This window comes from Salvelinus namaycush, chromosome 23 (genome assembly GCF_016432855.1).
Source record: "Salvelinus namaycush isolate Seneca chromosome 23, SaNama_1.0, whole genome shotgun sequence".
NCBI lineage: Eukaryota > Metazoa > Chordata > Actinopteri > Salmoniformes > Salmonidae > Salvelinus > Salvelinus namaycush.
Genome location: NC_052329.1, coordinates 1,420,771 through 1,433,895, shown reverse-complemented (window position 1 = coordinate 1,433,895; position 13,125 = coordinate 1,420,771). Strand labels below are relative to the sequence as shown.

The window sequence follows — 13,125 nt, the reverse complement described above, 5'->3', positions numbered from 1 at the left end:
AATATGGAGTTCAATATAGAGCCCTCAGTAACCAAGGTACTTTACAGTTCAATATAGAGCCCTCAAAATCCAAGGTACATTACAGTTCAATATAGAGCCTCAATATCCAAGGTACAGTTCACTATAGAGCCCTCAATAACCAAGTTACTGTGCAGTTCAATATAGAGCCCTCATTAACCAAGGTACTGTACAGTTCAATATGGAGCCCTCAATAACCAAGGTACAGTTCAATATAGAACCCTCAATAACCAAGGTACTGTACAGTTCAATATAGAGCCCTCAATAACCAAGGTACAGTTCAATATAGAACCCTCAATAACCAAGGTACTGTACAGTTCAATATAGAGCCCTCAATAACCAAGGTTAAGTTCAATATAGAGCCCTCAATAACCAAGGTACTGTTCAATATAGCCATCCTTTACCTTGATGACAGCTTTGCACACTCTTGACATTCTCTCAACCAGCTTCATAAGGTAGTCACTTGGAATGCATTTCAATTAACAGGTGAGCCTTTTTAAAAGGTAATTTGTGGAATTTCTTCCCTTAATGCGTTTGAGCCAATCAGTTGTTTTTGTGACAAGGTAGGAAAATAGCCCTATTTGGCAAAATACCACATCCATATTATGGCAAGAACAGCTCAAATAAGTAAAGAGAAATGACAGCCCATCATTACTTTAAGACATGAAGGTCAGACAATCCAGAAAACTTTGAAAGTTTATTCCAAGTGCAGTTACAAAAACCATCATGTTCTATGATGAAACTGGTTCTCATGAGGACCGCCACAGGAAAGGAAGACCCAGAGTTACCTCTGCTGCAGAGGATAAGTTCATTAGAGTTAACAGCCTCAGAAATTGCAGCCCAAATAAATGCTTCACAGCGTTCAAGTAACAGACACATCTCAAATTCAACTGTTCAGAGGAGACTGTGAATCAGGTCTTCATGGTCGAATTGCTGCAAAGAAACTAATACTAAAGGACACCAAAAAGAAGAAGAGACTTACTTGGGCCAAGAAACACGAGCAATGGACATTAGACAGGTGGATATTTGTCCTTTGGTCTGATGAGTCCAAATTGGAGATTTTTGGTTCCAACCGCCGTGTCTTTGTGAGATGCAGAGTAGGTGAACGGATGATCTCTGCATGTGCGGTTCCCACTGTGAAGCATGGAGGAGGAGGTGTGATTGTGTGGGGGTGCTTTGCTGGTGACACTGTCGGTGATTTATTTAGAATTCAAGGCACACTTAACCAGCATGGCTACCACAGCATTCAGCAGTGATACGCCATCCCATCTGGTTTGCGCTTCGTCCCGCTATCATTTGTTTTTCAACAGGACAATGACCCAACACACCTCCAGGCTGTGTAAGGGCTCTTTTACCAAGAATGAGTGTGATGGAGTGCTGCATCAGATGACCTGGCTTCCACAATCACCCGACCTCAACCCAATTGAGATGGTTTGGGATGAGTTGGACCGCAGAGTGAAGGAAAAGCTGCCAACAAGTGCTCAGCATATGTGGGAACTCCTTCAAGACTGTTGGAAAAGCATTCCAAGTGAAGCTGGTTGAGAGAATGCCAAGAGTGTGCAAACTTGTCATCAAGGCAAAGAGTGGCTATTTGAATAATCTCAAATATAAAGTATATTTTGATTTGTTTAACAATTTTTTGGTTACTACATGATTCCATATGTGTTATTTCATAGGGTTGATGTTTTCACTATTAATCTACAATGTAGAAAATAGTAAAAATAAAGAAAAACCCTTTAATGTGTAGTAGGTGTGTCCAAACTTTTGACTGGTACTGAAAACTCTTAAAATTCAACCATTCCTGTTTTGATTTAGTGATGTCCTTCTCTGTCTGAACAGACACAATTTTGTAATCTCCTTCTCTCAAATCAAATCAAAGTTTATTTGTCACGTGCGCCAAATACAACAGGTGTAGACCTTACAGTTAAATGCTTACTTACAGGCTCTAACCAATAGTGCGAAAAAAAAAGGTATGTGTGTGTGTAGGTAAGTAAAGAAATAAAACAACAGTAAAAAGACATTTGAAAATAAGAGTAGTGAGGCTGTATACAGACACCGGTTAGTCAGGCTTATTGAGGTAGTATGTACATGTAGATATGGTTAAAGTGACTATGCATATGTGATAAACAGAGAGTAGCACCAGTGTAAAAGAGGGGTTGGGGGGGACACACAATGTAAATAGTCCGGGTAGCCATTTAGTTACCTGTTCAGGAGTCTTATGGCTTGGTGGTAAAAACTGTTGAGAAGCCTTTTTGTCCTAGACTTGGCACTCCGGTACCGCTTGCCATGGGGTAGTAGAGAGAACAGTCTATGACTGGGGTGGCTGAATAGACACAATTTTGTAATCTCCTTCTCTGTCAGAATAGACATATGATTGTAATCTCCTTCTCTGTCAGAATAGACATATAATTTTGTAATCTCCTTCTCTGTCTGAATAGACATATGATTGTAATCTCCTTCTCTGTCAGAATAGACATATACTTTTGTAATCTCCTTCTCTGTCAGAATAGACATTTGATTGTAATCTCCTTCTCTGTCAGAATAGACATATGATTGTAATCTCCTTCTCTGTCTGAATAGACATATGATTGTGATCTCCTTCTCTGTCTGAATAGACATATGATTGAGTGAGATGAAGATAATGAATGACTACAGATGAGCTGTTCTGTACGTGAGGTTATAACTACTGTGTGTGTGTGTGTGTGTGTGTGTGTGTGTGTGTGTGTGTGTGTGTGTGTGTGTGTGTGTGTGTGTGTTCCGTGCAGAAGGAGAGGGCTCTGCCGTGTGTGAGATCGTCCACGTCAAGTCCGAGTCAGAAGGACGGCCGGAGAGGATATTTCACCTGTGCTGCAGGTGAGCCTCCTGATCTTATTTGACCACCTGATGTCTGTCAGTCCTGACTGAAGACAACAATGTCACTGATTTATTTTTGGAACCACCATCGATAGCTTTTAATAGTTTTTAAATTTTAAACACATGAATTGTTTTCATATTTAATTAATTTATTGATGCCCAAAGCGCGCTGTAAGAGGGGAAGCTCGTTGACGCTGATTAATGCTGTGGATGTTGACCTATATATGTCTCAACCATCTGAGAATGTCTTAATTATCCAACCAATTAAAATCCACTTCTGTCTCATCCAGTTCTGTGGACAGTAAGAAGGACTTCCTGAAGACAGTCCACTCCATCCTGAGGGATAAACAACGACGTCAGCTGATGAAGACAGAGTCTCTACCTCCCAACCAGCAGTATGTCCCCTTCGGAGGCAAACGCCTCTGTGCCCTGAAAGGAGCCAGACCTGCCATGAACAGAGCAGGTAGGTGCTGTCGGGAGAGGTGTGGAGGTTGGGTGCTGTCGAGAGAGGTGTGGAGGATGGGTGCTGTCGAGAGAGGTGTGGAGGATGTTAGGTGTGGAGGATGGGTGCTGTCGAGAGAGGTGTGGAGGATGGGTGCTGTCGAGAGAGGTGTGGAGGATGGGTGCTGTCGAGAGAGGTGTGGAGGATGGGTGCTGTCGGGAGAGGTGTGGAGGATGGGTGCTGTCGGGAGAGGTGTGGAGGATGTTAGGTGTGGAGGATGGGTGCTGTCGAGAGAGGTGTGGAGGATGGGTGCTGTCGGGAGAGGTGTGGAGGATGGGTGCTGTCGGGAGAGGTGTGGAGGATGGGTGCTGTCGGGAGAGGTGTGGAGGATGGGATGGAGGGTGGCGTGTGGAGGATGGGTGCTGTCGAGAGAGGTGTGGAGGATGGGTGCTGTCGGGAGAGGTGTGGAGGATGGGTGCTGTCGAGAGAGGTGTGGAGGATGGGTGCTGTCGAAAGAGGTGTGGAGGATGGGTGCTGTCGAGAGAGGTGTGGAGGATGGGTGCTGTCGAGAGGTGTGGAGGATGGGTGCTGTCGAGAGAGGTGTGGAGGTTGGGTGCTGTCGAGAGAGGTGTGGAGGTTGGGTGCTGTCGAGAGAGGTGTGGAGGATGGGTGCTGTCGGGAGAGGTGTGGAGGATGGGTGCTGTCGAGAGGTGTGGAGGATGGGTGCTGTCGAGAGAGGTGTGGAGGTTGGGTGCTGTCGAGAGAGGTGTGGAGGTTGGGTGCTGTCGAGAGAGGTGTGGAGGATGGGTGCTGTCGAAGGGGTGTGGAGGATGGGTGCTGTCGGGAGAGGTGTGGAGGATGGGTGCTGTCGAGAGGTGTGGAGGATGGGTGCTGTCGAGAGAGGTGTGGAGGATGGGTGCTGTCGGGAGAGGTGTGGAGGTTGGGTGCTGTCGAGAGAGGTGTGGAGGATGGGTGCTGTCGAAGGGGTGTGGAGGATGGGTGCTGTCGGGAGAGGTGTGGAGGATGGGTGCTGTCGAGAGAGGTGTGGGGGATGGGTGCTGTCGGGAGAGGTGTGGAGGATGGGTGCTGTGGGGAGAGGTGTGGAGGATGGGTGCTGTCGAGAGAGGTGTGGAGGATGGGTGCTGTGGGGAGAGGTGTGGAGGATGGGTGCTGTCGGGAGAGGTGTGGAGGATGGGATGGAGGGTGGCGTGTGGAGGATGGGTGCTGTCGAGAGAGGTGTGGAGGATGGGTGCTGTGGGGAGAGGTGTGGAGGATGGGTGCTGTCGAGAGAGGTGTGGAGGATGGGTGCTGTCGGGAGAGGTGTGGAGGATGGGATGGAGGGTGGCGTGTGGAGGATGGGTGCTGTCAGGAGAGGTGTGGAGGATGGGTGCTGTCGAGAGAGGTGTGGCGGATGGGTGCTGTCGGGAGAGGTGTGGAGGATGGGTGCTGTCGGGAGAGGTGTGGAGGATGGGTGCTGTCGGGAGAGGTGTGGAGGATGGGTGCTGTGGGGAGAGGTGTGGAGGATGGGTGCTGTCGAGAGAGATGTGGAGGATGGGTGCTGTCGAGAGAGGTGTGGAGGATGGGTGCTGTCCGGAGGTGTGGAGGATGGGTGCTGTCGGGAGAGGTGTGGAGGATGGGTGCTGTCGAGAGAGGTGTGGAGGATGGGTGCTGTCGGGAGAGGTGTGGAGGATGGGTGCTGTCAAGAGAGGTGTGGAGGATGGGTTGTCGAGAGAGGTGTGGAGGATGGGTGCTGTCAGGAGAGGTGTGGAGGATGGGTGCTGTCGGGAGAGGTGTGGAGGATGGGATGGAGGGTGGGGTGAGCGTGATGATTAAAGCAGGTAAAAGCTAACATCTAGCTTATGCTGTGTTTATATTATACCTCATCTTACCTCATCTACCTCATCCCCATATTATTACTTACCTCTTGCTCTTTTGCAAGTATCTCTACTTGCACATCATCATCTGCACATCTATTCACTCCAGTGTTAATGCTAAATTGTAATTATTTTCGCCCTCTAGGGCCTATTTAATTCCTTACCTCCCTACTCTTCTACATTTGCACACACTGTACATATATTTTTCTATTTATCTTTTATTTTGTGTTTTTGACGGTACGTTTGTTTATGTGTAACTCTGTGTTGTTGTTTGTGTTGCACTGCTTTGCTTTATCTTGGCCAGGTCGCAGTTGTAAATGAGAACTTGTTCTCAACTGTCCGACCAGGTTAAATAAAAGGTGAAATAAAAACATTGATGTTGAAGCAAGGTTATATAATCAATTCATCCCACTGAAACCATGATATGTGTCTGTCTTTCCTCTGCAGTGTCAGACCCGGCGCGGACCCTGGGCCGGAGGAAACTGGTGAGGAACCGTTTCACCATCGACACGGACATCGTCTTCGACGGCGAGCCGGACCAGGAGTCCCCTCTGTCCCCACTGTCCCCTGAAGAGCCTGAGGGACAGGGACAAAAGGAAGGACAGGGACGGGGAGAGGTGCAGACAGGGGATACAGACCGCTGGGTGGAGGAGCAGTTTGACCTGGAGCGCTACGAGGAGGAGGCGCAGGTGAAAGGAGGAGGAGACGTTAAAGAGACAGACATCCTTAGTGACGATGACGATTTCTGCCAGTCTGTCGGAGGACCCTCCTCTGAATCTCCATCCACCGCAGACCTTGAAGGGCCTGTAGGGGCCCTGTCCTTGGGAGAAGAAGGCAAAGAGGTGGGCCCTAAACACCTCCAGCCCCAGGGAGCCATGGGGACCACTACCCCAGAGATGAGGCTCCCCCACCTGGGGAAGCAGTGTGCTCTGGTTGGGGTGAGCGTGGATGACCAGGGGTCTAGGGGGGAAGCTAAGGACATCTGGGTACGCAGGGAGGACTGTCCTCCGGACTCACCAGAACTAGACTAGAAGAGGAGAGAGAACTCTACAGACAGTAGTGTGCCTCAGACAGAGATCTTTACATGACTCCTTTTTAGTGTACTTCTTTTGACCAGGTCCTATAGGGTATCCCATAGGCCCCTGGTAAAAAAAAGTAGTGCACTATATAGGGAATAGGGTACATTTTGGGACACAGTTCAAGACCAGAGACGATCCAGTGAAGTCAATCAATCCCCATCCGACCACAATGCATGTGTATAGACATGTATGGTACGTCTACTGTGAGAGTTCTCCTGTGGTTGAATGTGTTTTTTTTTTGTAGTGTATAAATAGACTGGTGAACCTCGAACTGAGAAGCCCTCCAATGGGAGCCATACTGGAATACAAGGAGAGGAGAGCGGTCTTATCCAATCAACCAATGATATAGCGACATGGAGGGCTCTTCCAATCGTGGTGACGTTAGAGGCCAAGCTGTAAGAGATTGACACTGACCGTCTGTCTAACGGTACAATCACGGACCCTGATCAATACTGTTGATTGGCATGGTTTGCACATAGGGGTAGATTCCTGGGGTTACTATAGGGTCCTGCTTATTGTTGCCACGTGGGTATTTGTTGTGAACACATGAAGCCTTGTCTGAGAGACAGAGACATTGTATCATAGTAAAGGGCTGTATATTATTTAAATATCAAAATAATACTCGGCGGTAGAGGACAGCCTAGTCTTTAAGTCGCCTGTTTTCACAGTATTTTATCTACTCAGTTTCTCGATTTACTTCCGTTGTTGTGTATATCATTTTGACCTCCTGTTTTGCAAACCGAAACCAGGCTCTATTTTATTTTTTTTGTCTTAAAACTATTTTGTTCGTTCTGTGATGACATAGAATAACAGATGTGTGTTTTATTAACCTCATCTTCACTCAAGGGATTTCAATTGTCTTTTAACAAAATCCTGTTTTACTTGAATTGTCATATTATTTTTGTTATTTTTTTCTCTCTATTGTTATTTTTTTATTTTTTTAAACTTTCCGACCATTTTATCGACCTTTTACTGCTCTTCATGACACCCGTTCTGATTTACTACACCCTGTCACCTTTTATTATTACCTACACTGTTGGTGCACGTCTTTGTTGTGGACAACTTGCACATACATTCATTACATTCAAGTATTTTACTGTTAAGAAAATGTAATCTTGTTGTTTCACCATCAATAATGCATTTTCAAAACCATGTTTTTTTATTTATTTGTTAAGTGAATTGGTGTTGATGATATTTTTTGGGGGGGCCACCGAAACAGACAACCCCCCCACACAGAAAAAAATAACCTTCTCAAATACATGTAAAACTTGCTGGATGCAATCAAGATGGTGAAGATGTCTACACTAGTGTCAAATGGTGAAAAGAAATCCTATAATATTACTAATAATACTTGTGAAACAACCCATTGTGCTACTAAGACTACATTTGTATTACTCTGTATGTAAATATTACAATGTGTTGATATCATATCAAATAAATTGGTTTCCTACTTACAGCATTTACAGCACTGTACTGTTGTTTTGTGTCATGGTTTGGTTCAACCTCAGCCTCTACTGGCATCTATAGGACTGTGAAAGGTCGTAGAGAACCGTTTTGTCAAGAGACAGAGCGACATTTCGGTACAATATGCCCAGACCTGAGGAGAGGGACAGAGGGGAGGAAGGGAGGGACAGGGGCGAGGGACAGGGGGAAGGAAGGGAGGGACAGGGGGGAGGAAGGGAGGGACAAGGGGAAGGAAGGGAGGGACAGGGGGGAAGGAAGGGAGGGACAGGGGGGAAGGAAGGGAGGGACAGGGGGGAAGGAAGGGAGGGACAGGGGGAAGGAAGGGAGGGACAGGGGGAAGGAAGGGAGGGACAGAGGGGAGGAAGGGAGGGACAGGGGGAAGGAAGGGAGGGACAGGGGGGAGGGACAGGGGGAAGGGAGGGACGGTGGAGGAAGGGAGGGACAGGGGCGAGGGACAGAGGGGAGGGACAGGGGGGAAGGAAGGGAGGGACAGGGGGGAAGGAAGGAAGAGACAGGGGGGAGGAAGGGAGGGACAAGGGGAAGGGAGGGGAGGAAGGGAGGGACAGAGGGGAGGGACAGGGGGCAGACGGGAGGAGAGCAGGGAGGTATAGGTGTATTTGCTTGGCCCTTGTCATGAGAACAAGGAGCAGCCGTGGTTTCCCCTCCCTGATCCCATCCCTCCCTGTCAGTCTGCTCTGGTCTGTAACCACTAACAGGACATAACAGGGCTGTCTGGCTGTAGATATACAGGTGTTTTCCTAGGACACGAACATGTCATTAACCCAACCTATCCCATGTCCTTCCCTCCCATAGTTGTGTTCTTGTGAAGACAAGGTTCCATCCCTAATGGCATCCTATTCTCTGAGTCTATATAGTGCACAACTTTTGTGTGTACTTTAATAGGGAATAGGCTGCCATTTGGAACACAGCTCTTATCTTGGCAGAGGAGTGAGTCTGCTGGAGATGTTGTCTCTGACAGTCACCCTGGCTGACCAACATCAGCACCCTGTCTCACACACACACACACACACACACACACACACACACACACACACACACACACACACACACACACACACACACACACACATAAACACAACCTGTCACTCACTTAACACACCCAACTAACACGGCTGATCAGTGGCTTGATGGAGTCTGTAACCATCTCTCCTGATCTCTGGAACAGGGGTAATTGACAGTGACAGGGTGTGTGTGTTCCACAGAGCCTGTATGTCCACACACAGTGCAGTGGAAGAGACGAGAGAGCAGAGGGGGAACACAAGGCTCCATTACTGCAGCGCCACATTCTAAAGTGTTGTTGTTGGCCTGGGCTGCAGCTGGAGTCACCATGACGACACCCTGTTTACGGGTCAGTCCCTCCTGTTGATGGAATCCATCAGAGCCTGAGTGGAGAGCGAGACCTGGAGGGGCTTTACTAATGAGAGGTGACTGGAGGAGACGAGAGGGAGAGACCATCTGAATCTGGAAGACTGTCATTTATGTAGGTCATGTCCCAAATGTGACCCACTTTCACTTTAAAATGTGTAGCTATAGTACTTTGAATGAATTCTTTTGTGTCGTTTCTGTGTTTTCGTGTAGGATGTGGAGGGAATGGGAGGATGTGGAGGGAATGGGATGATGTGGAGGGAATGGGATGATGTGGAGGGAATGGGAAGATGTGGAGGGAATGGGAGGATGTGGAGGGAATGGGAAGATGTGGAGGGAATGGGATGATGTGGAGGGAATGGGAGGATGTGGAGGGAATGGGAGGATGTGGAGGGAATGGGAGGATGTGGAGGGAATGGGAAGATGTGGAGGGAATGGGAGGATGTGGAGGGAATGGGAAGATGTGGAGGGAATGGGAAGATGTGGAGGGAATGGGATGATGTGGAGGGAATGGGAGGATGTGGAGGGAATGGGAGGATGTGGAGGGAATGGGATGATATGGAGGGAATGGGAGGATGTGGGAGGATGTGGAGGGAATGGGAGGATGTGGAGGGAATGGGATGATATGGAGGGAATGGGATGATGTGGGAGGATGTGGAGGGAATGGGAGGATGTGGAGGGAATGGGAGGATGTAGAGAGAATGGCATGATGTGGAGGGAATGGGAGGATGTGGAGAGAATGGGAGGATGTGGAGGGAATGGGAGGATGTGGGGGGAATGGGATGATATGGAGGGAATGGGAGGATGTGGAGGGAATAGGAGGATGTGGAGGGAATGGGAGGATGTGTGGGGAATGGGAGGATGTGGGAGGATGTGGAGGAAATGGGAGGATGTGGAGGGAATGGGAGGATGTGGGAGGATGTGGAGGAAATGGGAGGATGTGGAGGAAATGGGAGGATGTGGAGGGAATGGGAGGATGTGGAGGGAATGGGAGGGAATGGGATGATGTGGGAGGATGTGGAGGAAATGGGAGGATGTGGAGGGAATGGGAGGATGTGTGGGGAATGGGATGATGTGGGAGGATGTGGAGGAAATGGGATGATGTGGAGGGAATGGGAGGATGTGGGAGGATGTGGAGGAAATGGGAGGATGTGGGAGGATGTGGAGGAAATGGGAGGATGTGGAGGGAATGGGAGGATGTGGAGGGAATGGGAGGATGTGGAGGGAATGGGATGATGTGGGAGGATGTGGAGGAAATGGGAGGATGTGGAGGGAATGGGAGGATGTGGAGGAAATGGGAGGATGTGGAGGGAATGGGATGATGTGTGGGGAATGGGAGGATGTGGAGGGAATGGGAAGATGTGGAAGGAATGGGAGGATGTGGAGGGAATGGGAAGATGTGGAGGGAATGGGAGGATGTGGAGGGAATAGGAGGATGTGGAGGGAATGGGAGGATGTGGAAGGAATGGGAGGATGTGGAGAGAATGGGAGGATGTGGAAGGAATGGGAGGATGTGGAGAGAATGGGAGGATGTGGAGGGAATGGGAAGATGTGGAAGGAATGGGAGGATGTGGAGGGAATGGGAGGATGTGGAGGGAATGGGAGGATGTGGGAGGATGTGGAGAGAATGGGAAGATGTGGAGGGAATGGGAGGATGTGTGGGGAATGGGAAGATGTGGAGGGAATGGGAAGATGTGGAGGGAATGGGAGGATGTGGAGGGAATGGGAAGATGTGGAGGGAATGGGAGGATGTGGAGGGAATGGGAAGATGTGGAGGGAATGGGAGGATGTGGAGGGAATGGGAAGATGTGGAGGGAATGGGAGGATGTGTGGGGAATGGGAGGATGTGGAGGGAATGGGAGGATGTGGAGGGAATGGGAGGATGTGTGGGGAATGGGAGGATGTGTGGAGAATGGGAGGATGTGGAGGGAATGGGAGGATGTGGGAGGATGTGGAGAGAATGGGAGGATGTGGAGGGAATGGGAGGATGTGGAGAGAATGGGATGATGTGGAGGGAATGGGAGGATGTGGGAGGATGTGGAGAGAATGGGAGGATGTGGAGGGAATGGGAGGATGTGGGAGGATGTGGAGAGAATGGGAGGATGTGGAGGGAATGGGAGGATGTGGGAGGATGTGGAGAGAATGGGAGGATGTGTGGGGAATGGGAGGATGTGGGAGGATGTGGAGGGAATGGGAGGATGTGGAGGGAATGGGAGGATGTGTGGGGAATGGGAAGATGTGGAGGGAATGGGAGGATGTGTAGGGAATGGGAGGATGTGTAGGGAATGGGAGGGGCTACTATAAAAGATTATGGAGGTAGGGGGAGAGAGGAGAGGCAGGGGGAGGAGGGAGATGCTGGGGAGGAGAGAAGAGAGAGGAGGGAGGAGAGTCAGGGGGGAGGAGAAAGGAGAGAGGAAGGAGGAGGGAGGGAAACTAGGTTTAAACAATCATTGATGAAAATACACTCCAGGAGTTATGTTTAGATGATTGTTAACTTAGTCTCTGCTGACATACTGCAAGCTGTACCGATGCATCAAGTCTGACACCAACAGGCCACACGGACTATTTCATTTGACCTTGACCCTCTCTCTGACCCAGTCTGTAATATCTACATGTTTCAAGCAAACCACCATAGTCCCCTGTCCCTAAGAACGCCAAGGTAACCTGTCTAAATGATTATCGCCCTGTAGCATTCACATCTGTAGCCATGAAATGCTTTTAAAAGCTGGTCATGGCTCACATCAACCCAATCATCCCAGAAACCCTGGACCCACTCCAGTTCAAATACCACCCCGACAGATCCACAGATGACGCAATCTCTATTGCACTCCACACTGCCCTTTCCCACCTGGACAAAAGGAACACCTACGTGAGAATGCTGTTCATTGACTACAGCTCAGTGTTCTTAACCACAGAGCCCTCCAAGCTCATCACTAAGCTAAGGACCCTGGGACTAAACACCTCCCTCTGCAACTGGATCCTGGACTTCCTGACGGGCCGCCCCGAGGTGGTGAAGTTAGGCAACAACACATCCGTCACACTAAACCTCAACACCGGGGCCCCTCAGGGGTGCGTGCTCAGTCCCCTCCTGTCCTCCATGTTCATCTACGGGTGCGTGGACTCCAACACTATCATTAAGTTTGCCCACGACACGACGATGGTAGGCCTGATCACCGACGACGATGAGACAGCCTATAGGGAGGAGGTCCGAGACCTGGCAGTGTGATTCCAGGACAACAACCACAACGTCAGCAAGACAAACGTTCTTATCGTGAACTACAGGAAACGGAGGGCCGAACACGCCCCCTTTCACATCGACGGAGCTGTATTGGAGCGGGTTGAGAGCTTCAAGTTCCTCGGTGTCCACATCACTAAGGACCTATCATGGTCCAAACACACCAACACAGTCCTGAAGAGGGCACGACAACGCCTCCTCCACCTCAGGAGGCTGAAAAGATTTGGCATGGGCTCTCAGAGCCTTAAAAAGTTCTACAGCTGCACCATCGAGAGCATCTTGACTGGCTGCATCACTGCTTGGTATGGCAACTGCTCAGCATTCAACCGCAAGGCACTACAGAGGCCAGGGTAGTGTGTACATCCCAGTGTATCACTGGGGCCGAACTCCCTGCCCTCCAGAACCTCTATACCCGGCGGTGTCAGAGGAAGGCCCTAAAAATTGTCAAAGACACCAGCCACCCAAGTCAAGGACTGTTCTCTCTGCTATCGCACTGCACATGGTACTGGAGTGCCAAGTCTGTGACCAAAAGGCACTCCCAACCCATAAGACTGCTGAACAGTTCATCACATGGCTACCCGGACTATTTACATTGACCTCCTTTATTAATGATTTATTTACCTTATTTGTTTAGCACTGGCTTTATGCACTGGACTTTTCCCTTCCCACATGTACATCCTGTATTACCTCAACTACCTGGTACTCCCTGCACGTTGACTCTGTACTGGTACTCCCTGCACATTGACTCTGTACTGGTACTCCCTGCACGTTGAC

General features: G+C 49.3%; 1 protein-coding gene across 1 annotated transcript in view; it reads left to right on the top strand.

Annotated features, from left to right (window-relative positions):
- Positions 1 to 7,718, top strand: part of LOC120018905 (T-lymphoma invasion and metastasis-inducing protein 1-like) — a 13,697-nt gene extending 5,979 nt beyond the window's left edge. Inside the window, exons 3-5 of the mRNA XM_038962125.1 lie at positions 2,784 to 2,871; positions 3,162 to 3,334; positions 5,635 to 7,718. Of these exons, the coding sequence (XP_038818053.1) occupies positions 2,784 to 2,871; positions 3,162 to 3,334; positions 5,635 to 6,218 (845 nt within the window). The 3' untranslated portion in view covers positions 6,219 to 7,718. The remainder of the gene's footprint in view (positions 1 to 2,783; positions 2,872 to 3,161; positions 3,335 to 5,634) is intronic.
- Positions 7,719 to 13,125: the final 5,407 nt, after the last annotated feature.